Source organism: Mustela nivalis, assembly GCF_964662115.1.
Source record: "Mustela nivalis genome assembly, chromosome: 18".
Taxonomy (NCBI): domain Eukaryota; kingdom Metazoa; phylum Chordata; class Mammalia; order Carnivora; family Mustelidae; genus Mustela; species Mustela nivalis.
In genome coordinates, this window is record NC_139037.1 from 3,631,211 (window position 1) to 3,655,998 (window position 24,788).

The 24,788-nt window shown below is 56.8% G+C and overlaps 1 protein-coding gene across 5 annotated transcripts in view; it reads right to left on the minus strand.

Annotated features, from left to right (window-relative positions):
- Positions 1-24,788, minus strand: part of KIAA0513 — a gene marked incomplete at its 3' end in the record, with an annotated part of 63,032 nt that overhangs the window by 6,429 nt on the left and 31,815 nt on the right. For 2 of the 5 annotated variants that reach the window (XM_082712033.1, XM_082712032.1), the window contains exons 2-12: positions 15,263-15,735; positions 13,448-13,547; positions 12,329-12,402; positions 9,801-9,871; positions 7,903-8,110; positions 7,038-7,078; positions 6,407-6,485; positions 4,896-4,973; positions 3,698-3,727; positions 591-671; positions 20-114 (exon numbers count right to left, since the gene is read on the minus strand). In XM_082712033.1, the coding sequence (XP_082568159.1) occupies positions 20-114; positions 591-671; positions 3,698-3,727; positions 4,896-4,973; positions 6,407-6,485; positions 7,038-7,078; positions 7,903-8,110; positions 9,801-9,871; positions 12,329-12,402; positions 13,448-13,547; positions 15,263-15,591 (1,186 nt within the window). In that variant the 5' untranslated portion in view covers positions 15,592-15,735. Of the gene's footprint in view, positions 1-19; positions 115-590; positions 672-3,697; positions 3,728-4,895; positions 4,974-6,402; positions 6,486-7,037; positions 7,079-7,902; positions 8,111-9,800; positions 9,872-12,328; positions 12,403-13,447; positions 13,548-15,262; positions 15,736-24,788 lie in introns of those variants that run through there. The other 3 variants (XM_082712034.1, XM_082712035.1, XM_082712036.1) reach the window with 2 other exon arrangements.

A 24,788-nucleotide genomic window follows, 5' to 3' on the forward strand; every position in this document is an offset into this window, starting at 1 on the left:
GCCTCCGGCCGCCGCTCACCTTCGTCCAGATTGCCGATCACGGCCTGCTTCTTCAGGAAATCATTACACAGCTTCTTGCTGAGCCCGAACGCCAGCATGTTGTGAGTGAACGTGCTGGAGGAAAAGAAGGAAAAGACACCCGTGAGCGGCTGCCCTTCCTTCTCTCTGAGAGGGGAGGAGGGCCGGGGTGGGGAGGGGCGGGGGGGGACAAAGAGCAGTTGCCTTGGCCCCGGGCTACTTTGCTGTGCAACTGCCCCCCATGGGGCGGCGGGGCACGGGGCGTGTTTGTTGGGAACCGGAAGCCGGGTCAAACATCATGAACCGCGGGCTTGCGGGCTGCGTGAAAACACAGGGCTACAATGACACAGAGACGTGTGATGCTGTCAGGGACACCTCCCCCCTGCAGTGTCCCGCGGGTCAGGTCGGAAGGTCTCCTTGGCGGGGGGGCCTCTTGTCACCATATCTGGGCATCGGTGCCCCCCTCTGCCCTGCACGAGGACAGGCCTTCCGCAGGAGAACCCCAGGTTGGCCCCCCGCACCGCCCCACTCGGTCGGGGCCCCCTGGGTGGGGTCGTCGTCCGTGCTCTCACCCCAGCTGCCCGAAGGTGATGTTCTCATTGAACCGCAGACTGTCGTTGCGTTCCTCTTGGGTCATGTGGCACCACTTCTCCCTGCAAGCACAGGGGACAGGAGAGGGTTCCCGAATGCCGTCACGCTCCCCTGCCTCTCAATCCCCCCCTCCCCCACTCTGATCTACAGGGGGCCCCCGATCCACAGTGGGGAGCACCTCCCCCAGAGAGCTGTTGGATCCGCTCTTCCACAAAGCCTGCCCAGGGTTCTGCCACTCTGCCTGACAGGCCCAAACACCAACTCCATCACCCCGTCCTTCCTGAGACGAGGCGATCCGAAAGCTCATACGCTTCCTACTGACCCAGCGATGATGGGCACTCAGTGGCTGCCCAGAACATTCTCTAGGGGACAAGGACACTATCCCCCGTGTCCTTCTCTGTGGGTCACAGATGGGAGGTCCTGACGCCACTGGGGAGGCAGGATGACCTGCAGAGAGGACAGGGTCCCGCTGGCGTCCAGGGGAGGGGGAGCTGAGAACCCGTCCAGGAGGTCCCTCGGGCTGGTGCTCCCGCTGCAGGTCTCACGGGCTCTTTGGAGGGGGCAGCCTCTTGTGGCAGGGAGGCCCAGGGAGCAGGGGAGCTTGGCTGTGCTGAGGGCCCCAGCCCGTCAGGCCAGATCTTCGCCCGGCTGTACTTCCCAGCCCTGACTTCCTCAGAGGCCCAGGTTCGTGCCCTGCGTCCCTCCCAGGAGCACAAGGATGAGACCCCAATCTCCCCGAAGGCCCCTGTGCAGATGGCACGAGGCCTTAGCACAAAGTGCAGAAACGCCAAGAGAAAGCATCGCGGTCTGTGGGCAGCTGCCCGGGCGGGACTCTGAAGCCCGACTGTCCTCCCTGGAGAGGGACGCGAGCCCGCACGGCTCTGGGGCGGGGACGCTGCTCTCCAAGCCCTGTGAGCTGTGTGTCCTGATGGAAAGCCGCCTCCAGCCACTCGCTGTGGGTGTGGTTGCCCTTCCCCTGGGAGAGCACTCCGTCTCGAGCACATCCCCGGCCCCTCCGTGTCTCCCAAGAAGCGGGCTCCTTGCAGGGGCAAATACAGGTGTGGAGGAGATGCTCACTTAAGCCCACTGCCCATTCAAGATTCCGCTCTGGGTGATGAGTCTGACTAAAGGTTAGAGAGAGAAGAGACGAGGGAGAGACGAGGCAGAGTGAGGGAGCGAAGAAGCCAAAGGAAGAGAGAAAGAACCAACATCAAACCTCAACTGCTCCCTGCCCACCGGGCCCAGGGCCACTCGTGCTGCTGCGGCTTAGCGGAAGGCCACAGGACACCGGGGACAGGTGTCATTCCCAGCCTCCTCGTGCCGATGACAGGACGCCCGTGAAGATACCCAGCGCATGCTTCCAGGCATGACCCTGATCCCATCTTCCTTCTCAGCCTCTTTCCCGCAGTGGTTGTCCGGGCACATGAATCCCCATACCACCATCAGGCCTGCTGTGTACAGTTGTGTAGGTTGTGCAACGCACAACCCCACACCACGTGGGAATGACCGGCCGCCCTGACCCTCCTGACCTGGATGAGGAGGAGATTCTCTTGGCTGTGGTAAGTCCTAGAAGTGGGGCATTTAATCTGACCTTCGAAGAAAGAGGTAGAAGGCCGCTGGCACTCAGTGGGTCAGGTGCTGCCTGCTGTCCAATCAGTTCCTGAAAACTGAGATTAATACCCAATACCGGGCACGGTCTAATCCCACACAGACGGCAGGACGTGTGTCTACACTGCCACGGTGGGAGCTGGATTGCAAGCAACAGATGCCTTTGGAAACGGAGGCCTTTCTGCCTCTGAGTCTCGCCAGCCGGGTTTACCGAAGAGGAGAAGTGATGCTGGAGGCACGAGGTTGCCCAGGGATCCCGGGCCCACCCTCCCGCCCCAGTCTCAGAGGAATACTCGCCCTTCATCCGGCTGAGGCCGGGAGCATGTGTGGGTGTCCCAGGGGGCAGGTCCGAGACTTGTGTGGTCAGACCACATCTGCTCTGGGGCTCAGAGTGAGGCCCAGAGGCCGGCACCCCCTCGTGGGCTTGGTGCCGACCGACTTGGAGGCGGCCGTGATGCTTCAGCAATCCTGGGCCTCAGCCACTGGTGCCAGGCAGCCCTGCCCCTGGGAGGCTGTGGTGAGTCATGCTCCCCCCCACCCAGAGACACTGTGGGGACGCGGGGGCTTTGTACTAAAGGCCATGTCCTTATGCCTAAATGCTCCTTGTATAGTCATAATAAGGCTGCGTAAGAAACAAGATCTCTCATAAACAATAAGCACTAAAAATATATCACTGATGAAAGGAAGCGTGCTTTAGGAAATGTCCGGCGAAAACAATCACTGTACCAGAAACTGTATTGTGAGTAGGCAGGCCTTGAGCTACCGAAATGTATTACAAAAGATAATCAACAAATAAATAAAATCTTAAAAAAAAATAAAATAAAGATACCCAACAAATACAAAGGTCAAATGATGAGATTCAGACCCCACTGGGGGCTCCAAGAAAACAGCCTATTCCAGGCCCTTCTCTGGAGGGGCACCCTCACACACAAACACGCACACGCGTGCACGGGCTCCACACCAGGACATGGCTGGCAAGGCGGGGGCAGCTGTCCTTCCTCCCTGACCCCCAGGCCTGTCCCAGGGGCAGGGGAGGGTCTGCCAGACCCCTGCACACGCCGGCACCTGGCTGACAGAGCCAGATTCTCTGTGCGCCCCCACCCCCGCCGCCCCCATGGCTTTGTGCCACGACCAGATTACCAAGCGTGACGTCAAGGGGGTGGGTTCGAGGCCTGCTCTGGAGGGGCTGGAGTGGCCAGTGGAAGGCTGGCCTCTCCCTCTCTGAACTCACACCAGGCCCTGCAGGGTCTCGAGGGCCTTCTGTGTGTCCTGTTCCTGGTGCTCTGCCCTTGGCGAGTCCCCCCCGCCCCCCCGCCACCGGCCTGTCCCCAGCGCGGGGCTTGCCCCGGGCGGCGGTGCCGAGCGGCCCCTGCGTGCGGGCTCTGCCTCCTGCAGCAGCTGGCGCGCGGCTCCCACCCTGAGGCGGCCCTGGCGGGGACCCCCGGCCCCGGAGCATGAACAAAGGCACGTGGACACACACCTCTTCTTCTCCTCCTCTCCAGCATCCCCTCTGGAGCGGCAGCAGAAACAGGTAAACAGAGGAACATGTCAAAGTCATGCAAGATACGTGGATGGAAAAAAGAGAAGAGCGAGAGAGGAGCGTTATTACGGCAGAAACAGAGACGGAGAGAGACGGGGTACTCGAGACCGCTCATCTGCTAGGAGCCCGACAGCTACGTAAGCAGCAGGAGGAAACCCCGTTCGCCTACAAGCATCGAAGCGCTTCTTTCAGTCTGGTTTCCCGGCAGAGCGTGGGATTCTCTCTCTAGAATCCCCGGGGCGGCTCCCTCTGCCTCCCTCAGGAGAGGCAGCCGCAGCGGACTGCAGGGCATCCCGCCCAGGGAGGGTGTCGCTGCCCCCGACCCGTGCAGACAGGAAGACTGCACTTCCAAACCCCCCAGAGCTGGTGGACCGGCCGCACAGCAGGCACCTGCTGTCCCCTGCCAGGGAGAAAGGCTGAGGGGTCTCCCCCTGTTAGAGAAGGAGAGGCTCATGACAGAGAGGGGGTGCCCATAGGGGAGCCAGGACTGGGAGGGCTGCTGCCCTTTCCTGACCAGCCACTCGACACAGTGGGCAGTAACTGTGGCTTGCTGTGGCCAGAGCAGGAAGGGCCACCAGCCCTCACTCTGCCCTGTGCTCTGTGTGACCGTTTACAAAGGGGGTCTCCTGATGTGGCAAGACTAGCGTCAGGGAGGCTCGGGGGGTCTCAGGCTGCAGACCAGAGCAGTAAGCTAAAGGTAGCAATCGCATCTCCCCAGAGGTTCGCTCTCTTGAGCTGAGTCTATGGCGGCGGGAGGTGGAGGGCAGCTGGCCCTGCGTGCCCCAAGTCCTGTGGCCACGGTTCTTACAGCAATAGGCAGACTCAATCCTTGGGTGTCCTGATGGGTTCGTTCTGGGGGAGTGTGCGTTTCAGAGGAGGGTCAGCCCAAGTCATGCCAGAGCCCAGGACAGAAAGCGCTCATGCAAGCCGAGGAACCCACATCGACTCCCGCCCACGAAGCTGTGCGTGCCCGGGACCCCCCCAGGCAGCTCGCCGGGCGCCGGGGCCAGAAGGAGCTGAAAAAGAGACGGACGCACCGACTCAGCTGCCGCTCTGCTCTCCTCTGCAGAAACCGGAAAATAAAGCCAGTCCCCGGGCCTCTGCCGCAAGGCAAGGCGGGCCCAGACGCTGCTCCTACCTGGTAGTGGGCGACCGCTTTCTCCTCTCAGAGTGGACAGCATCGAAGAAAGCCGCATTCCAGAACCTCAGTGTGTGCCTGGGGGACAGAGCCGAGTGTCAGTCCTCTGCGGGGAGGCGGGGAGGCGGAGCTCAGCACACCGGAGGGATAAGAATGCGCGGCCTGCAGGCACGCAGAGAGGCAGAGCAGGGAAGAGGAAAATGGCCAGGTGCCTTTGTCCCAAATCGAGGTGGGTCCCTGGGCTCCTGGCTAAGGGTCATCTCTCTCCCGGGAGGAGGGTATGACATGGAGGCAGGTCAAGTCTACATGCATCTGCGGGACATGGAGGAAGGCCGTCTTCCGCTTCTGCACCCCCGCTGGGCCTCCCAGAGGAAGAAGGGCGTTTGGGGACACCTGCTGCCCGAGAACAGGGTCTAGTAACATAAACGGGAACCTGGCGAGGACAGGCCGTGTGCAGAGAACCAACATGTTCATAGGGACTCACAAGTGAGAGACGTTCTTCCTAAAGATCAAGGGTCAGCCAACTACGCCACTGTGGCCTTCAGGGAGGGGCACATCTGACATCCCTGGGGCTCAGGGGCCGGCTCTCTACTTGGGGATGACCATAGCATGGCGATGGAGAGCCTTTGGAGGGACCAAGGCGGCCCAAACAGTGATCCACAGAGAGAGAGAGAGAGAGAGAGGGAGGGCAGGGGCTCCCCCGACCGCTGGCCTCTCACTTTACTCACGACCTTCATTCCTAGACATTCGTATAAAATAGCTTTATTGGGATATAATTCACGTGCCAGAAACTCAGTCTTCTAAAGTCCACGATTCAGTGGTTTTTACTCTATTCCGAGTTGTGCAACCCGGAGTGCGATCCTCAGAACATTTTCATGCCCCCATAAAGAAACCCTGTCCCCATGAACAGTCCCTCCCTGACGCCTGCTTCCCGCAGCCCCCGACAACGGCTCAGCTGCTCTGTCTCCAGGGACGGGCCTGTCTCTGACGACAGATGAGGATAAACAGCATCATCTACTACGTGGCCTTTCGTGTCTGCGTTGTAATTATTTCCAGGTTCACCCGTGTCTCAACGGTCAGCGTCTTGCCCCTCCTGTGGCCGAAGAAGACCACGTGGTTGGGAGGTATCACGTCTTGCACATCCACACATCATGCATCCCTGTCCGTGGATATCTGGGTGCTTCCCAGCTATGGGCTATTAAATGTGCGTGAGTCTTGGCCCGAGTTCCTGTGCTCAGTTCCCTGGAGCCCCTGGCTAGGAATGCAACTGCTGGGCTGCAGGCTAACTCTCGGCTAACATCTGGGGGAGCTGCCAGGTTTGCTCGGCCGCTGTGCCCCTTCCCTCCCCGCAGACAGGGTATGTGGATTCCAGTTTCTCCACATCCTCACCCACACCTACCACGGTTCCCCTTTTCCATTCCAGCTAGCCCGGGGGGGCATGGTGAGCCCTGGCTGGCGAGGGAGCCGCAGGGGCCAGGAGCTCAGGCCCGCAGGTGTGAGAGCGGCCTTACCAGATGGGCTGCTGCTTCAGGTGCGTGTACAGGTAGATCTTCTCCCCCTTCCTTTCTTCCTCCGGGCTGCACGCGGTCACTGTGGGAGGGCGACAGACACCGCCCGTGGCTCCGGTTGCCCGCACAGGTTGGCAAACCCCTCAGCGACCCTCCTGGCAGGCACCGCTTCTCCCCAAAGGTTATGGAAACGCACGGTAGAAATTTCCAGACCACTTGTCCAACATCGCCCATGGCCAGGAAGGATGCTCCTGCCACCTGGCTGTGGGGGCTCCTTCTGAGGGAAGGATCCCTGGCTCGGGCCCCCTCGCCCACCAATATGTTCCCTCACTTCCCTGCGATGAGGAATTTAGCTCCCGAATCCTCTCCCCAGAGAAGAGGCTCCCCGCCAAAATTCCATAGGCAAGTCCAGGCCAGGGTGGAGAGAAGTTGGGAGTCACCTAGGACAGAATCTGGTGCCCAGGGGGGGAAGGAGCCCAGATGTTCAGGGGCCTGCTTGGTGAGGCTCCTGGTTACCAAGGACGGTGGCTGGGGGTGGTCGAAGACCCCTTGGGGGCCTGGCTACGGGACCAGGGGCGCTGCTGTGGCCACACCGGACACCTGGTAGGCCAGGAGAGCCCTGGGAGACACTCACCTGTCTTCTGCGGCTTCTCCTTGGGCTTGTTCTCATCCTCCCTGGGGGACAGAACCGCAGCAGTGACATAACGACCCCCCCACCCATTTTCTCAGCTCAAAGGAACCGGTCTAACTTGGCTGAAGCAGAATTATGTCTCTTAGCGATGGGTACATTTCATGTGGTTTCTTTTGAAAAAGTGTTATGAAGTCGGTGCTATATTTACCAACTGCCAATCTTCCAGGATTAAGGAGATGCGGCAAGGAGGCTCCCTTGCACCATCTTCTCTGATTCCAAAACTGCTCGGACCAGACAAGGAACAAAACCAAGTCTCCCGGCGGGAACCAGCCATCGCAGAGGACAGTGGGGACCGCAGGGAGCCCGGGTTCTCTTGCTGACGTGCCCCCTTTCTTGGGAGGTTTGGCTTCAACACCCCATTCTCAAGCGCCCGGTCCCGGAAGGCTCCTGAGCTCCTGCCGCAAAACGGCTGTCCTGGGGGACGGGGGTCTTTCCCCTGCCTACCTGGTTCCGTTCACATGAGCTTTCACCGCACTTCCGGGAGGAAGAGCCAGGGAGGAGCTGATTCCCCTCCTGCCGCTGACAGCTTCCACATGCTCCCCCCATCAGTCCTAGAAGACCCCGGCCCCCAGGACATCCCTGTGTGTCAGCCAACCCACCAGCATGTGTGAACCCCAGAGAACTCTGGGGAGTCAAGCGGGGCTAGCAGCTGTGCTGCCGGCTCCAAAGGCACCCAGGGAGGCCAAGTGGATGCCTCCACGGCCAGCCCACGCACGGCCTCCCCGTCACCGCCACTAGCAGGTGGCACGGGGCCTCAGCCCTCGGCCACAGCCGCCCCTCCCCCCACAGTCCACCTGCTGACACGTACTCTTGCTTCCTGGCCAGAGGCCCCTTCAGCTTGGTCTCCAGCCCCCCGAAGAAGCCCTTGACGTTCTCTGTCTTGGCCGATGTGTTCTTTAGCAGCCGCTCAGCGATGTCCTTCTTCTCCGCCAGCCAGCTGTTGGCGGACTTCAGGTAGGAGTCGATGCTCCCCGCGGGCTTCTCCTTGGACTCAGAGGGCAGCAGGTGCGGCTTACCTGGAGTGGGGGAGAGGCGGGAGGGGGCAGGAAAGGAACTGCGCTGTGTAGGGGGAACAACACGACGCCGGAGCCTCTCGGAGGCAGTGGCAACCAGCGAAGGACCCAAGATGCCAAAGGAAGGTGGAGGGCCGGGCCTCTCAGGCCACAGCTAAGCACCTGCTGCATCTAAGAAGGCAGCCAGGTGCACCCAGACTACTGAAGAAACAGGAGCGGACCCAGCCCTGAAGCCCGAGGACCTGAAGGAGGGGAGCACCGGACACGCGGAGCGCCGCCGCGGCAGAGGCCCAGGGTTAGAGGGGGGCGAGGAGCCTCTCCCTGTGCGAGGAGGAGGCATGCAGACTCCGGACAGGCTCTGGGCCCCCGCGTGGGCCTGAAACTGCACGAGGCGGGAGTGGGCATCCCGGAGAGAACAGTAAGGCCAAAGGCTCTCCCGCAGCTTAAGGCGCCGCCGACAGGTCAGAGTCGCCCTCAAGTCGAGGTGCCCCGACAGATAAAGACGGGACTGCCGGTCAAAGACACCCTCTTCGGGTGCCTGAATGACTCAGTCGTTAAGCGTCTGCTTTGGGTTCAGGTCATGATCCCAGAATCCCGGGGCAGAGCCCCACACCAGGCTCCTGCTCAATGGGAACTCTGCTTCTCCCTCGGACCCTCCCCTCCGTGTTCTCTCTCTTGCTCACCGTCTCTGTCAAGTAAGTAAGAGCTTTAAAAAAATCTTAAAAAAAAAAAGACCCTTCAGAGCCTTGCAGGTCAAAGGCCACCCCCCCACCATCAAGGTGCTGAGTGTCCCCTACTAATTTAAGCTGCTGTGGGCACAGATGTGACTCCCACTCCTTTGAGAAGGAGGAGCCATGGCTTGGATGAGGGGTTCCCATCTGACCCAAAGGTCTGGCACGAAGGGCCCATCCAGCGCTAAGGCAGTCGCCCAGCTGTCACCAGAACTGAGGCACGGGGGGGATGGGCCGTTGGGAGTGTGGGGAGGACAGAGCTGAGCTGCAGAAGACACGGGGTTTGGACCCAAGACCAAAACTGTGCACCCTGAGAGAGGCAGGAAGGGAGGCCGTGCTCACTGCTGCGCTGACCCAGCTCTAGACCGCGCGGGCCCCCAGCAGCCTTCTGCTTACAGCGGCCTGAACGAGTCCCTAACGTCACACCCAAGGAACCTCATGCAGGGAGTCCGCAAGCTCCAGTGACCAGAAAGTTCCAGAGCAATGAGCCAGAATGAAGAAAGATCAGACGTCAGGATGAAGAATGATCTGCCCTTGCCGGGGGGACATCGCTGGCCCACACGAGGGGCGCTTTCCACCCCAAGACCCTTTATTATGCCTCCCACAGTCTTCAAGGGCCAACCCTGTGTTGTATTTGGCTAAAACGTGAAAGAGAAGTCCTCACGTCCAGCAACTCCTGAGTCGCCCACAAAATGGCCCACCAAGCGGACAGCTGCTGGGTGGCTTCCTTCCTACCGCAGCAAGGCAGCCGCTTGACCCACGCTACGGACCACACCTTCCCCTCCTGTTTCGAGTATCTCTCTCCTTGCACATCTCGCCCTAACCCCAGGTTCTGTTGTTTTCTGGAAGCCTCACAACTGCACTGCTAATGGGGAAAAGCCTCACTTGATGCCACATTACAAGGGGACGAGCCTTGAGGTTCCGTGTTTGCCCTCCATGGCGTTCGCGCCCCCGGGCCTTACCGATGTGGTAGTAGGTGAAGCACATGGTCATGAGGTTCTTGGCAGGCCCAAAGTCGTCCATCTGATGGCACCTAAAATGAAAAGGAAGGCCGGCCAGCTCAAACGCCATCCTGCCCACTTTTCTCACTGCAAGCTCCTGAAGCAAGAGCTAAAAATTTTATACATATTTGGGGCGCCTGGGTGGCTCAGTGGGTTAAAGCTTTTGCCTTTGGCTCAGGTCATGATCTCAGGGTCCTGGGATTGAGCCCAGCATCAGGCTCTCTGCTCAGCGGGAAGCCTGCCTCCCCTCCGCCTACCGCTGCCTGCTTGTTATCTCTCTCTCTGTCAAATAAATAAATAAAATCTTTTTAAAAAAATGGGCCCATATTTATACCTCACTCCCCAGATGCTATGTAGAAACAACCAAAAAGAATCCCCAACTGCTTATCTTCTTCAGAAAGATCTATATTCGCCGGGATGTGTGTCATCAACAGTGGTTATCGCCAGGAGGTGGGCCACAGGACCAAGGACAGGCTTGTAAAAGGGGGTTTCCTTTCCATTTGAGGTGCTGTGCCTCTCTACTCTGTTCTTCTGTGCTTTTGGTTTTTTTCTGTTTAGTTCCCGACCTTTTTTCTGTTTAGTTTCTAACATTGTATTAACAAGGTTATTACATTAACCTTGTTTAATGTATTTAATGTTTAAAGTATTAAAAAAAGAAAAGTCAATGGAATTTATCTAGACGGTGGGGTCAGGGCCAGTTCTATCTTTGAATATAAAATAATCTAATTGGGGCGCCTGGGTGGCTCGGTTGGTTAAGCATCTGCCTTCAGTTCAGGTCACGATCCTGGAGTCCTGGGATCGAGCCCCACGTCAGGCTCCCTGCTCAGCAAGGAGCCTGCTTCTCCCTCTGCCTCTGTCCCACCCCCCACTCGTGCTTTCTCTCTCTCTCTCAAATAAAACTAAATACAATCTTTAAAAAAAAACTAATAAAACTTGAAGAACTAAACTCTGCCAATAAAATCATAAAGGACTATAAATAAAAGTAAAAACAGAAGACACTAATAAGCTAAAAATTATAAAACTCAAATTTTAAAAATACATATTTTTAGGAGATTATAAGGTGTTTTTCCTTTTTCTTCCCCCACACACAGAAATACACATGCTCACTGAGAAATGGGAAGATTCTGTGTTTTGGTTGGGTTGGGACTTGAATTTTATTTTCCTACCCCACCCCCCCAATTTTATCGAAGGAAAAAATCAAACTCAGTCCAGAATTGACTATGTTACCACGTGGGACAGGTATGTCTGCACAATATGGATCCGTGAGAAATCCTACGATAGGAATGTCTGGTAGCTGAAGTCTTCTCGGGGCCAAGAGCACGCTGCACACGAGACAGCTGCGCCTGTTTGAAACGGACTCCTTCCATGACGCTCTCTTGTTCTTCCTCCCTTGCCAGCTCCGACACCCAGAATCCCCCCGCACATGAGCCTATGCTCAACATGGGACATTCCGAGCAGGTGCCGGAAAAATAGGGACCCTCCCCTTTATGGTCTTTCTCCTCCAGTCCACGCTCCATGGTCGTGGCCGGGGCAGGGACAAAGGGGGGAGGAGACATTGAGACACTGAGGAATTAGGAGCTGGCATGTCTCTGCTGCAGGACAAGGGGAAGGAAAAGTAAAGGTGGGGGGTTTCAGGCCTGGAAGGACAAACGGGACATGGGGACAAACTGTGGGGCCAGGACCTGCTTCGGGGCCACAATGAGGGGACGAGGGGAAGTGGAGCACAAACAACTATCAGATTGGGGCTTCCTCTCCCCTGTCCTTCCCCAATTCCCCTCCCAGTGCCCCCTTCTTCCTCCCATCAGTAAGGCTGCTGTTCCCTTGCCCAAGGCAGAGACACAGCCCCTCCTTTCATGTGTGTGTTTCGGGGGAGGGGGTGCCGTCACCTGCTCTGACGCAGGTCCAGCTCGTATGATGGGAGTCTAGCCGTCCCAGGCCCCGGGGCCTCAGGAGGAGAGAGCCTGTGAGTCACACGGCCTGCCTCCCACAGCTACACAGAGGTGGAGGGGTGCCCTTTCATCCCCCCCCCAGCTTCCACTGTGCTATCTCTGATAAAGGGTTCCAGCAGGGCCTAATTAGCACGCAGAGCAGGCTGAAGGCATCTGATCGCATCATTAAGTGGGTGGTTATCTAGCTGGAAGTGCTTCACAACAAGAAATCCAGAAAAGGCTGCATCTCCACCACAGGAGGGCAGCGTCAGTGGAGTGTCGGCCCCGCCTGTCCTGGGGGCCCTCCGAGAGGGATCTGCTTACGCCCAGCTGCTGTCCCCTACCTCCCCTACCGTGGGGGTTGGACCTTAACTTCCTCCCCCGAGAGGCTGGGGCAAGGCCTCTCTGTGGATGCCAGCGAGTGGCCGGGGAGGGGGGGGTGTAGTTCAGAGCAAGCACAAGCTCATGACCTGTGTGGCTGTTACAACTGGGTTAGTACGGAGCAGGAAAAACGGGGAAGACGTGCTTTAGGACAAAGGCTTTGGGCACAGCATCACTTACTCGAACAGGACCACGGCGAAAGACTGCACCAGGCGGTAGAAGGTCGGCTCCGAGACACACTTGGAGTTGCAGCGCTGTGCGGGAACAGGCAGACACGTCACTGGGCGGGCGGGCGGCTGTCACTCAGACAGGCTCACCACGCTAAGCACTGCCCGACACAGCTGGGCCGTGAGTCTGGACGGGAGCAGCCTCCTTGGTGCGAGAGTAACTGGGCCCCCCAGCAGAGCCCAAGCCAACACTTTCCTGCATCTCTCTGAAATTTTAAGAACTAGGAGCCCCACACACTCACCCATACAACACAGAACGGCCTGCAGGGATGAAACCCCCAGAGGACCACACGGGCCATTTCGGGATGGGAGAGTTTGGGGCCATTTATGCGTGCTGATCAGCATTTTCTAATTTCTCTTGGAAAAATAAATTGCTAAGAGCGCCTGGGGGGCTCAGCTGTCAAGCATCTGCCTGCGGCTCAGGTCAGGATCCCGGGGTCCAGGGATTGAGCCCCACTCAGGCTCCTGCTCAGCGGGGAGCCTGCTTCCCCCTCTCCCTCTGCTCCTGCTTGTGTCCCCTCTCTCGCTGTGTCTCTCTCTGCCAAATACATAAATAAAATCTTTTTAAAAAATTATAGAAAAATAAATTGTGATAAAAATACCTGAAAAAACCAAGAGCTAAAGCTACTTTGCAGAAAAAAAAAAAAAAAGAACCTACTAGGTATTTACGAAAAATGATTATTTTCTGAACTCGCATGGCTGTCACCATCTACGTTACCTTTGTAAAACTGAGCTTTGTGGGTTACTGAATAAAACTACGCACGGACATCGTCCACATGCTCACCCTTAAAAAAGGAACTTTTCTGTATTTGCACAGATTTGCGATTTGTGCAATTACAAAGGAGTTTGCTCGCTCATTCTTTCTAGCGGGACAAGCAGATGAGCAACTTCCTATTTCCCTCTATTCTAACAAGGCCTTTTGGGAACATCTTTTTTTTCTTTTTTCTTTTTTTTGGGGAACATCTTTAAGTAAGCTCTACTCATTTCTCTGCTGGGTTGTTTCCTGGGGCTCTTCTCTTCAGAGCGGGAGCAGCAGAGGTGGCGAGAAGAGGCCGCACCAGCTGTACCTCACCTGGGCGCTCACGTATCGAGCAAACCACTCGCGTCCTTTTCCGTTCTCGCTGCTACAGTACTCTCCAAACTTGGCTTTCTCCTCCTGGTCCAAGTCCTCCCTGAAAGGAACAGAGCAGGAAAAGGAACTCTCAGTCCTCAGCAACAAACACAGCCAGAGTGGGGAAGGGGCAGGAGAGGCAGCCAGGAAGTGTGGCCCCCCCCAGCCAAGCGCGGACGCCTGGCTTACACCAGCACGTCCGGCCCTCTGGCGATCCTGGCGGTGTATGTGAGGGCTAGAGACTGGGGGGCCCGGGGGTCATCACAGCCAGGGTGAACAGACGCTCACCTGACCTCAAACCACCTCTGATCACTCATCGTGGGAGGCGAACACTCTGTCCCCAGATTTAAAGACAAGATAAGAAAGAAGCAGAAGGCTGACGATCAATGAGCTCATGCAATCTTTCGTTTATTTAAGGTTTGGTAGAAAACATCTTGGTCTCATTTATCCCCAAATACCAACAGCAGATGAAATCGGGGACTCTGCCAGCCAGTCTGCAGTGATTTCTGGAATGCTCTTGAGAATGCATCCGGCTCAGCTGTCCGGGCTCCATACTGCTGACAGGCGGCCGCAAATACAGATCAGCCTTCCTGACAAATTAGCAGGCTTCTGCGCTTTCTCCCCTTTCATTAACTGGGTGTGCTCAGAGAAAGCTGACTAATTCCAGTGTTAGTCAAACAAAATTAGGAGAGAGCCACATCTACCGCTCTCCCAGAATGCGTGCAAAACCAAACGCGAATGCGGTTTGGGATCGTCCCATATACAGATCGTCACAGAACTCTCTTCCCTATTCTAACGGCAAAGAGAATGGACACACACCTAGAAAAGGCCGACGGCCACCGCGCCTGGTTACGAACCAGGGCCCTTAATTGCTGTAGGAAATACTGGCCTCTTTACGTGGCGTCAACAGGCGGATTCTTCCTACTGCTTTAATTAAATGGGAAAACGGTCCCGTCGGTCCCTGAGCTCCTCACCCTGAAGTGTGGGCACAGAGTGTGTGGAGGTTTGGCTGAAATGCAGATTCAGACTCAGCAGGTCTGGTGGAGCCCAAGACTCTGCATTTCTAGCAAACTCCCGTGATGCGGCAACTGCGGGTCCCCATCCAGGGAACGAGCAGCAAGGCCCTCAGGGACCAGCGTGTGATGGGGACGCAGAGCAAGGCTGACATCCGAAACCCAGGAATCTGGGTTTGCAGGCTCCCTCCACCCTTGCTGAGATATAACAAGAGTTGTGGGGGGAGCTGGAGGCCTTCCCACAGACACCCTCTCCTCTGTCTGATCCCAACCTGAACTCCACTCCCTGCTGCTCCAGGGGCCGGGGATCCTATGTACACCTTCAAGAACCGTCCAAGAAAGGCAAGAAGAAGAAGCAAGGACGGGTCCACATCCTGGCAGCTGCTTGAGCCTCCACTGCCACGAGCATCGCGAGAATTACGGGTCATCGAAACCTTCGGGGCTATAGCATCCCTGCCCTGAGAGTCCCGAGTCATGGCAGCGCCCCAGCCCCGCGTGAGGCCGATGCTAACGTGCCAGGACTCAGACGCGGGGAAGCCACCCTAGAGGACTCCTGGATTTAGCAGAAAGGACCTGAACATGTCAGTGGAGTGGCTGGAGCCGGGGGGTGGGACAGAAGAGGCGGCAAAAGCTCTCTAAGTGCTTCTACCTGCAGCCGGGGGTGGGGGCTGAGAACCACCCCGGAGGCCTACCCCTGGCCGGTGAGGGAGCGGAAGCCCGGCTCCGGCAAGGACAGAGCTCAGAGCGGGTCCCAGGCACTCACCCTCCAGAGAAGATCTTCTCCACGTAGCCGCGCATGAACTCCCGGAGCTCCAAGGTCTCCTCGTCCTTGGCCGACTCGGTGCTCTGGTTGGAAGAGAAGGACTCGTTGGAGGAGGAGCGGCGGTACTGGTCCCAGGACGTGTGGGACGGCGACTCGCCCATGTCATTCTCGCTGTCCGCAGACTCTGTGGTCTCGCTCTCCGAAGCTCCGTCGCCCTGGGAGCTGTCCCCATCCTGCAGCTTTGGAGGCAGCATCTCCAGGGGCGAGGAGGCAGACGGCTCAGTCCCGAAGTCAATCAGCGTGCCCACGGGGACCTCCGGGGCCTCCATGGTTCGGGGAGGCTTCCAGGCTGGAAGACCAGCAGACGGGACTCCCCGACACGTCAGCGGGAGCTGGAGGCCACGCGCACAGGCTGCTTGGTAGCTGCTGGCCACCAGGAGTCCTCTGGGGCAGCTCTCGTGGTCCTAAGGCATCTAGAATGGAAGACACAGAAATATGATCACCACGAGAGCTACTCCCTGCGTAAGGGGAACTTAGCGCTGAGAATCCAGACTTCAATGAACAAATGAGGTCACAAATTTCCTGAAAAGAGAATAGGCTCCAAACTTCTAGAATCTGGGTCATCACGACATGGACATCACTTCCCGACTGCCTACTGCTACACACCTGGCACATGCAGGCACTCAGTAACTATTGGCTGAACAGCAACGAGCAGGGCTTCTCCCAACTACACCTATGACTTCAAAGCCACTGCACCTGCTGGCCGCCTCCCTGCTCGGGCCCACTCGACTGACGCCAATAAATAAAAAGGCCGATGCTGGGCTAGAATCAGAAAATCACCAGGGACACATCTGCCTGCTCACTGCCGTGTCACTGGCTGTGGGAGATGGTGTCGCCCGGCATGCTGGGAAAGCCGCCTCCGTCACGCACGTGCGCCCTCCCTTCCTGGGCTCCCACCTGAAGACGCTTCTCCTCAAGGCCCAGACCCTTCCCAGGCTGTCAGACAGATGCCCCTTTTCATGTCACTCACCGCCCCGTCACCCACTTCTGAGGGTCATCTGCTGCCCAGACCCAGCCTCTCCTTCCCGCCCTCCCCCCGCACATGCAGGATGAGGACACCCGGATGAAGGCATGTGTCTCGCGGTGCCTGGTCCCTCTGCCCTCCCCCTACCCCACTCCACCCCGTCTTCCTGCCTCACCCTGCCCGGACGTTGTCCATCTCCCAAGGGGACACGGTGACGCCTCTTCTGAGCAGCTCACTCCAGCCCTGGCCAAAACTATGCCCAATGCCTGCGCGCACCTCCAGCATTGTGCCTACCCCCATTCGTGGTGCCGCTTGTGTGACGGACAGGTGTTCCCATTTCTGTTCATCCTGCCACAGTCCACGCACCTCTGGAGCCGTGGGCTGTCCCGTGCAGTCTCGACTACGGGTGTTTGCCGCACGTCTGCGAACGGACCGACGGGGCTGCGCGTGAACGTACCCCGAGAGCTAGGGACGGGGCTCCAGGATGCAGAGGTTGGACTCTGCATCTAAACCAGGTTTCCTGACTGCCAGCTGGGGGCGTTGCCTACCAGGTCTGGGACCCGCCTTCCCCGGGGCAAGCCGCAGCCAGCTCAGCACCAAGCAAAAGCCCTTCTGATGCATGAGCTCCTCCAGGCAAGGGCAGCCTCACGACTGGGCCTGCCCCCTCGGCACCCTCCGCAGACCCCGAATATCTAGGACAACCCCAGCAGGCAGGTGGCCGCCGCTGCGGCGGCACTGCTGCATCTTCTGAGGGTAATTCGATACTAGACTGCGTCTGCTGCCTGTTAAGAACTTAATGTTCACAAATCGATCATGGGTTCCTCCAAATTGCCCAGCTCAGGATATTTTTAAACGCCCTGAGTCAGAGAGATGGAACAGCTGGCTGGCTCCTCGTCACCGCAGTGGGAACGGTACACTTTGAGGAGATCCTAAGACACGTACCTTGGTTCAAAAAAGAGAAGCATAAACCTCCACTCGAAAGAGCCGTCAGGGCCAGGAGAGAACCACAGGGTTGTGGGGAGCTCAGGAGACAGGACCACCACCCAGAGAGGCGGTCACTGAGGGGGCCAGTCGGAGGCCGGTTCAGCCTTGGTCCTCCTCCTGCCACCTGTGCCCATGGCCTCTGCTTCCTGGGCCAGGGTCTCCCCGTCTGAGACACTGTGGTTGGGCTCACATTCTAAGGTCCATTTTCAGATTCTCCAGAGCACAGAAAATCGCACCTATGACAACACACTAGGCGTTCAAAATGGAAAAGTCACACACTAGGAAGATCTCGTTCGCCGTCGTTATGATAGGAAAATGGGGTCAAAATGATCTGTATTATAAATTCCCCCAAAACCAACTGAAAACTGTGTTCTAAGAGGGAATACAAACGACTCAGACAAGTCACGTAAGAGATTCTCTTACTAAATGCTTAGACAACGCTTCACCCTACACTGGTAGCCGCGCATGGAGAGAGGCGAGTTAAAACAACTAGGTGGCATCTTACACTACTACATGAGCAAAAACTTTAAAATGCAAACAAAATACTGATGAGGTTATGGTAAAGTTGAAACTCTCAAGCCATCCTGAAAATAGGGATAAATAAGACTCTGGAAAGTGTGTGTGTTTGCTTATGTATTTATGCATGTACTCTCTGTGCCTAATGGGGGACTAGAACTCTCAACCCCAGAGATCAAGAGTCGCCGGTTCTTCCAACGGAGCCAACCAGGCTCCCCTAGAAACTATTCTTTGTGATTTTTATTATTTTATCCTCTGATCCAGGAATTCAAATTCTTGAAATTTATCTTAAGAAAATAATTTAAAACCCTCAAAACCGGTTACATGGAGGAAAAAATGCTCCTTGCAACAGTACTTCTAATCCTGATAAACTGGGGGCGGGGGTAGGAATCTAAATACAGGAAAATGGCAAATACATTCTAACAATTTGATGCAATAGTCATGAGTTGCAGTTGTAAGCAATCAGAACGTCAGTGAACGATGTTCACTTTACAGCTAAGTAAACAAAATAATCTGCTGTCAGTGAGTCCTAACTGAATCCCACAGCACGCCGTCCTTTGGAGTGGGTGCTAGGAATCCTGGAGTGCACGAATTTTAATTTTTTTAAAATAACAACAAAGCATATGTACAAAAAGGGCTGGAAAAGAAGACAAAAATGTATTATAGTCCTGTAACTGAGGTCATTTTTCCTTTTGATTGTGTTCTTGATCATAATGATACAGTTTGCGATAAATAAGACACTGGGAGGGAAAGGAAACAAATTTCTGTATCTGGAAATGGTTTCCAGCGGTCAGAAGGGCTGCACCGATTTACCAAGCAGAACGCCCCAGCATCAGGACTGCAGGATCAGAGCAAACCATCCTGGCTATTTTTGGTCCAGCCCGAGGATGGCAAGTGGCTCTCCCAGCATCTCCCTCACTCGAAATTCTGGGAGCGCGCGTGAGTCATCCTTTTCCAGAAGCCTCCTGTGTGGGCTCAGGCAGGAGGGATAGAGCGACAGGGGGAGGCAGAAAGTGAGAGGCCTGACTGCTGGGTCGAGAGAAGTGGCGGGCGACCCGAGTCGCGGCGTACCAGGGCCCAGCGGGCTGCGGTGTGCAGAGCAGACCTCCGTCTCCACACCCTGTTGCCCCCTTATCCCAGAGATCTCCTCTCTGTGGAGGAGAGAAGGCAGGGGTGCTGAGTGTGCTCACGGAGCTAAGATACCATAGGGAGCGACCGCGTGTGGGTAGGGGCCTTGGGGTGCTGAGTGTGCTCACGGAGCTAAGATACCATAGGGAGCGACCGCGTGTGGGTAGGGGCCTTGGAAGCACGCCCACCCTCTTCCTTCAGGATGGAAACGTAATCACGGGGCTCAGTGCAGGTCGAGGTGACGGTCGCTCTGAACACACCAGGATTGCACCCTTCGCGTGACTCCGTGTTGGGCCAGCCAGAGAACACAGAGGAAGTGGGCCCAGCGGGAACCAGCCGTGCCATCCCCGGGCAGAGCTACACTCGGGAGGGCAGGCCCACCTGCACCAGATCTAAAGAACTTTCCAAAGAATGCCCGAAATGCACGAGACCCTCCAATTCCACAACACAGGCAATTTACATTTATTTCAGAACATGCAGCGGCCCGAAGAAAACACACCTATGGATTGCGCCCAGACCCTCTGCCTTGTTCTCTGCAGAAGAAGGAAGGTTCCAGAGGCACGGCAGGGCCACAGGCTCCAAGACCCAGGCCATCAATTCATAGCAGGATCTTTGCAACTCCAGACCATGTATATTAAAAATGATCTTCTGGAGCCTCGAAGCAGAACAAATCTTCCTGCAATTGTACTTCGCAGTTCATTTTCTGGACCTTACAGCACGAGTTTCTACCAACCAAACTGGGAGAAAATTCTAAGTCCACCTATAACCCAAAGGCCTTAACCACCCACGTGCTCATTCAACAAGTATTTCTTTTTTATCTTTTCTTTAAGTAGGCTTTTCACCCAATGTGGGGCTCAAACTCACGACCCTGAGATCAAGAATCGTGTGTTCTACTGGCTGAGCCGGCCAGGCGCCCTGGACAGTGTTTACTGAGCAGCTGCTCTGCGTCAGCTAGGATGTCAGCAGCTGGGAACGCAGGCGTGAACAGGCGGGAAGGAGCATCTGGTCACATGTGGGGGTGCAGGCTAAGAGATGGGGTGGTGGCGGTGGCGAAGGGCAGGGGGAGGTCTCGTAAGAGACAGCTTATAAAACGGAAACCCAAACAAGAACTTTTGGGGGCACTGAGCACTACAGAGAGTCTCTAGGCTACGTCCCTGAGAGCCCCCAGAAGCGCTTCTTCGGGCTGGGAGCAGGGGAGGCCGATGCGAGCCGAGAGGGAAGGAGGATCCGCCAAGACGACTTAAGGGTCCTCCGACAGGAGAGAGGTCTGCGCAGAGGTGAGGGTCTGCACAGAGGCCCTCGGCAGCAATAACTTTGGAAAGTTCAGGAATCAGGAGGCTGATGAGCTGTGGGGCACCGCTCACAGAGCAGAGGTTGGCCAGGCTCCCACCCCGGGGTCCGTCCGGGCTCATGGCAGCCGCGGGACCGGCTTAAATACCGGCAGCTGCATGCACAGGACGGGAGCACAGGGGCCGGGCGGGGGCTTGGGGGAGGCTGGCGAGGTGGAAACATCCTGGTGGGGGGGTCCTGACCTCCTGCTCTCCCCTCCCCATCCCCTTGCCCCCAGTCCTTTCCCGCCACTGTGGCCCCCGCTGCAGAAGGAACTAGGAAGGAGGCGCCCTCTTGCAGCGGCCCAGCCACATCCCCACAGGGCCCCGCTCAAACTCTGATTTCCCCAGCACCCCGGAGCAACGCGCGCCAGGATTTCTCCAGCCGGTAGACCTTGAGCAATCAGATGAGGCTCCCTGGGTGTGAATCCGGAACTTTCTGTAACTCTGACCCTTCCCATCCACCTCAGGCAACTCCCTCTCGTTTAGTGTCTCCGAGAGCGATCAGATGTGCTGTCTTCTCTCGCTCACCCGTGTTCCTAACGCGCTGGCTCACACTCGTGTCCAGCCAGCCCGTCCTTCACCCCATGACGCCTGTCAGTCAAGGCTCAGAGGCTCACTCCCAGGCCCAGGCACACAGCTAGGAAGCGACAGCACACACAAATCCAGCCACATGTCGACCGAGAAGTCCCTGCCCTTGACCACCACGTCGTCCCCCTACAGCTACCTCTTTGGTACTCCCCTGAGGCTCCATTTCTAGAAGTGGGGTTGCTGGGTCAGAGCTCTGAGCATGACTAGGGCTGACGATGAATGCTACCGAGTGATCTTCCCCGAGCCTGTACTGCGGCTACATACACCCGGTGGGTTTCACGTCTGCACCTTCCTTTCAACTGTAAGGTCAAAACGCCACCTTGCCTCCCGGGTTCAAAACTCTGATCCATTTGTTTCACTCTGGGTCAAGTTCGGGGCAGCCTGCAAGGAAGGGCGGGCCCATTCTGCAGAAGAGGAAACTGAGGCCAGCTGTGTCTCTGCAGCATGACCTGCACGAGCCCTAGCCTTCGACACCGGCGTGTGGCTGGAGTGTTTTGCCTGACGACTGGCCCGAACAGAGAAAGCCAGCCTCTTCCCTTGGGCTCCAGCTCCACTTTGACTCACACCGGGAAAGTCATTTTTTTCTTAAATTTTATTTTTAAGCAATTTCTGCAGCCAACATGGGGACTGAACCCACAACCCCGAGATCAGGAGTCTCAGGCCCCACGGGCTGGAGCCGGCCAGGCACCCCTGGGAAAGTCACTGAAGTCAGGACCAGTTCCTATTTCTGGAAAATGTGAATGTGAATTTTTCTTTTTCTAGACTCATTTGGAGTATTAGCAAGATGAATGAGATAATACGTGGCTGGGCTACGGAGCTGTGTTACTGTCTTCCTCACCCACGGGAGAAGCTGAACGAGAGCCCAGCCACGGCCACGTCAAGACCGCTGAGAGACGACGCTGATGCGATATTATCAGAACAGTCGACACCTTCTGAGGCACAAAGATGCATGAGAACATTGTCTTGGACCCCTCCGTCAAGCGGCTGGGCACGACTACGTTTTTATTGCCATGTCAGAGACGAGAAGTCTGCGGCTGGGGGAGGCGGGAACATGGCTGCGTGGAGTCCCCTGTGGGCAGGTATGGAGCTGGACCACCTACTGGTCTAGGACCAGAGGTCCAAAGTCCCTCAGTGGCTACCTGAGCTTCTGCTCCACTTTGATCTCTCTCCAGCCCCCAGTGAACGTCACGTGCCAGGGCTTCACCCGAAGTAGCGAGCTAACGTCCCCACAGAAAATCCGCCTTGCTTGGCCTCAGGGTCGCAGAGGGCCAGAGCAAACCGACACCTGCACACCCCTCCCTGATCTTGATCACGAACATCCTTGACCCTCAGACACGAGCCCTAAGACGTTCAACCCCATGCGCCTCCAGCGAAGGGCCTGTCCAAACGCAGAGAAGGTGAGGGTCTTGGGTAGGAACCAGAATATCAGCACCTCTCCCCAGCAGCCATCAGACTCCCGTAAGCTCTGGGATTTAACCCCTGAAGGATGGTTCGCCCCCAGGTGTGGGCGCCCTTCGGCATCCAGGCAGCCTTCTTTACCCAACATCGGCTGGATGCGGCCCCCGGCTCAACCAGAACAGGCGGCCTGGCTACGGGGGTGCTCCCAATCCTCACCCCATGAAGCACAGCCCAAGGAACTGAGCAAAGGTGCTTGGACCCCGCAGCCGGGATTCCCAAACCGGTGCCAGGGCACCCTGGGATACCGGAGCAAACTCACGGGGGTGCTGTGGGATATTTCAATTATTCTGAGGGAAAACACAGCAATACTGGACATCCTCCAGACACGGACCAAACTACCGGCTCAAAGCAGCTCCCAGTTTGCCCCTTAGGTCATGCTGTATTCCTTTCTGCGACTCTCGTCTTTACGAAGCAGAATTCTCTGCAGTTACGAAAAGCACATAGTGCCTGCAGATCAGTACGGAACAAGGAAAGAGAATGGCCATGTCCAATGAAGAATGAAATGAAAAATAGTTTTTCAAATGGTGTCAGGGGGTGATGAGTGGTCCCCTAAAGGTGCCCACAGCCTCATCCCCAGAACCGACAAAGACATGACCTTCCACGGCAAAGGGACCTTGCAGATAGGATTGAGTGTGGGGCCGTGGGATGATCCTGGATGATTCAGGGGGGCCCATCTCAGTCACAAGGGTCCTTAGGAGAGAGAGACAGGAGGGCCAGAGTCAGGGCAGGAGGTGGAATAGTGCTTTGCACCTGGAGGCGGCAGATGAACCAAGGAATTCAGGCACTTCTAGAATATGAAAAGCTCGAGGGCTAAGAGTCTCCTCGGGGGCCTCCAGAAGGAACCCGTCCTGCCCACCCTCGTCATTAGCCCCAACAGACTGACTTTGGACTTCCACCCCCAGAACTCGAGGACAGTAAATGTGTGAGATTTTAAGCCACAGAGTTTGTGGAAATTCATTAAATCAGCTGTAGGAAGCTAACAAAGACAGCCAGTATGTGGTTGGGACATAAAGACCCACAGAGGTGCCCAGTACTTGCTTTAGCCTAGAAGTGTCAGGGCAAAACGAGAAAGACACTACGGTGCCATGAGCGTGGTGACCTCCAGGCCTGGACCCACGCCTGAGCCAGATCCCGTGTCTGCCACGTGGGCCTTGAACCCGATCCAGGCTTCACACGGATCCCTGTGGAACAGACACCCGAAGGGGGGATAAAGCCTCTGGATGGCAGCATGCCTCAAAGGCCATCTCCATTTCTGTGTCTTTCCTTCCTGTCTTGGTGCTTGTACGCGGCCTCGCCGAGGGAGGTCCGAGTGTGAGGTCTGCCGAGGCCCTGGCTGACCCTCTCCCATCTGTAAACACGCAGGTGACCTCACTCAGGGGTCTTCACTCGTCCCCCAAAGAGCATTTAATTTCCAGTAGACCTAAGGGCAGGTCAACAGGGCGCGGCAGGAATGAGGGGGAGACAGACCCCTGGCTCAGATTTCTGGTCTCCGGGGCTGCCTTGAAACCCGACCCATTATGAGGTCACCGTTACCTGGCTTTGCTCCGCTATTACCAGACCTAAGAAGGGACGGTTTCCAGGAAGACGGTGCTTATTGAAACCGCTGGAGCAGAGGAGGCCGAGGAGGAAGAGAAAGAAAGCTAAGTGGGATCATCCTGTAGGGAAAGGCGCGGTTGGGAGCGCGGCTAAGTGCGTGAGCCACCGAGGTTATCCGTGAGCCACCGAGGTTATCCGGAAGCCCCTTCCCTTCACCGCCTCTCAGTCGGCCTCTCTGGGTGTGGGAGCTGCTTCCACATCCCCCTCTCCTGCCCGCCTGCCACAAACTATCAGCATCAGCCACATCGCTCCCTGCTCAGTGGGCATCTGCTCCACACAAAGCTTGCTCCCCTCGCGCCCCACCCCCACAGTCAGAGAAGGGCCCCAGTGGGCTGGCCTGGGGCAGGCAGCAGTGAGGAAGCCCACAGAGTCCCCTGTAGAGCTGGGCCCTCCAGCGCTCCCAGAGCTCAGTCCCACGCTTCCTGTTGCTCCAAAACTCTCACGCCATGAGACCACTAGGGCTCTCATCTGCCTCTGCCCGGGGTTGGGGGTGGGGGCGGAGTGGCCCAGCCCTCGGGCTCCCTTCTGGCCCGCTGATGGCGGACTGCGCCTCTGAAGCAGGAAGAGAGGTCTGGGCTGTCTGGGGCTACGAAGCAGTAGTCATTCCAGGGAATGAATCCATGTCCAGTAGGAAATGTCACCAGTGTCCTTTTAGATGTCAGTGTGTTTGGGCAGCTGCTGGACACGGATTTCTATCCAGTCAGTGTGGATCTAGGGCAACTTGAGGCCCGTGGAATCAAACAACAACAGTAATAACGACACCCATTCCCAAAGCCGGGCAAGGAGCTTACTGGAGTTTCCTGGTAGCCAAAGCGAAAAAGAGAAGTGATGTGGGAAACCAAGGCAGAAGACACATTATTACACTTCCTTACTCTCTACAGCCAGTGGACAAGTCCTTGAG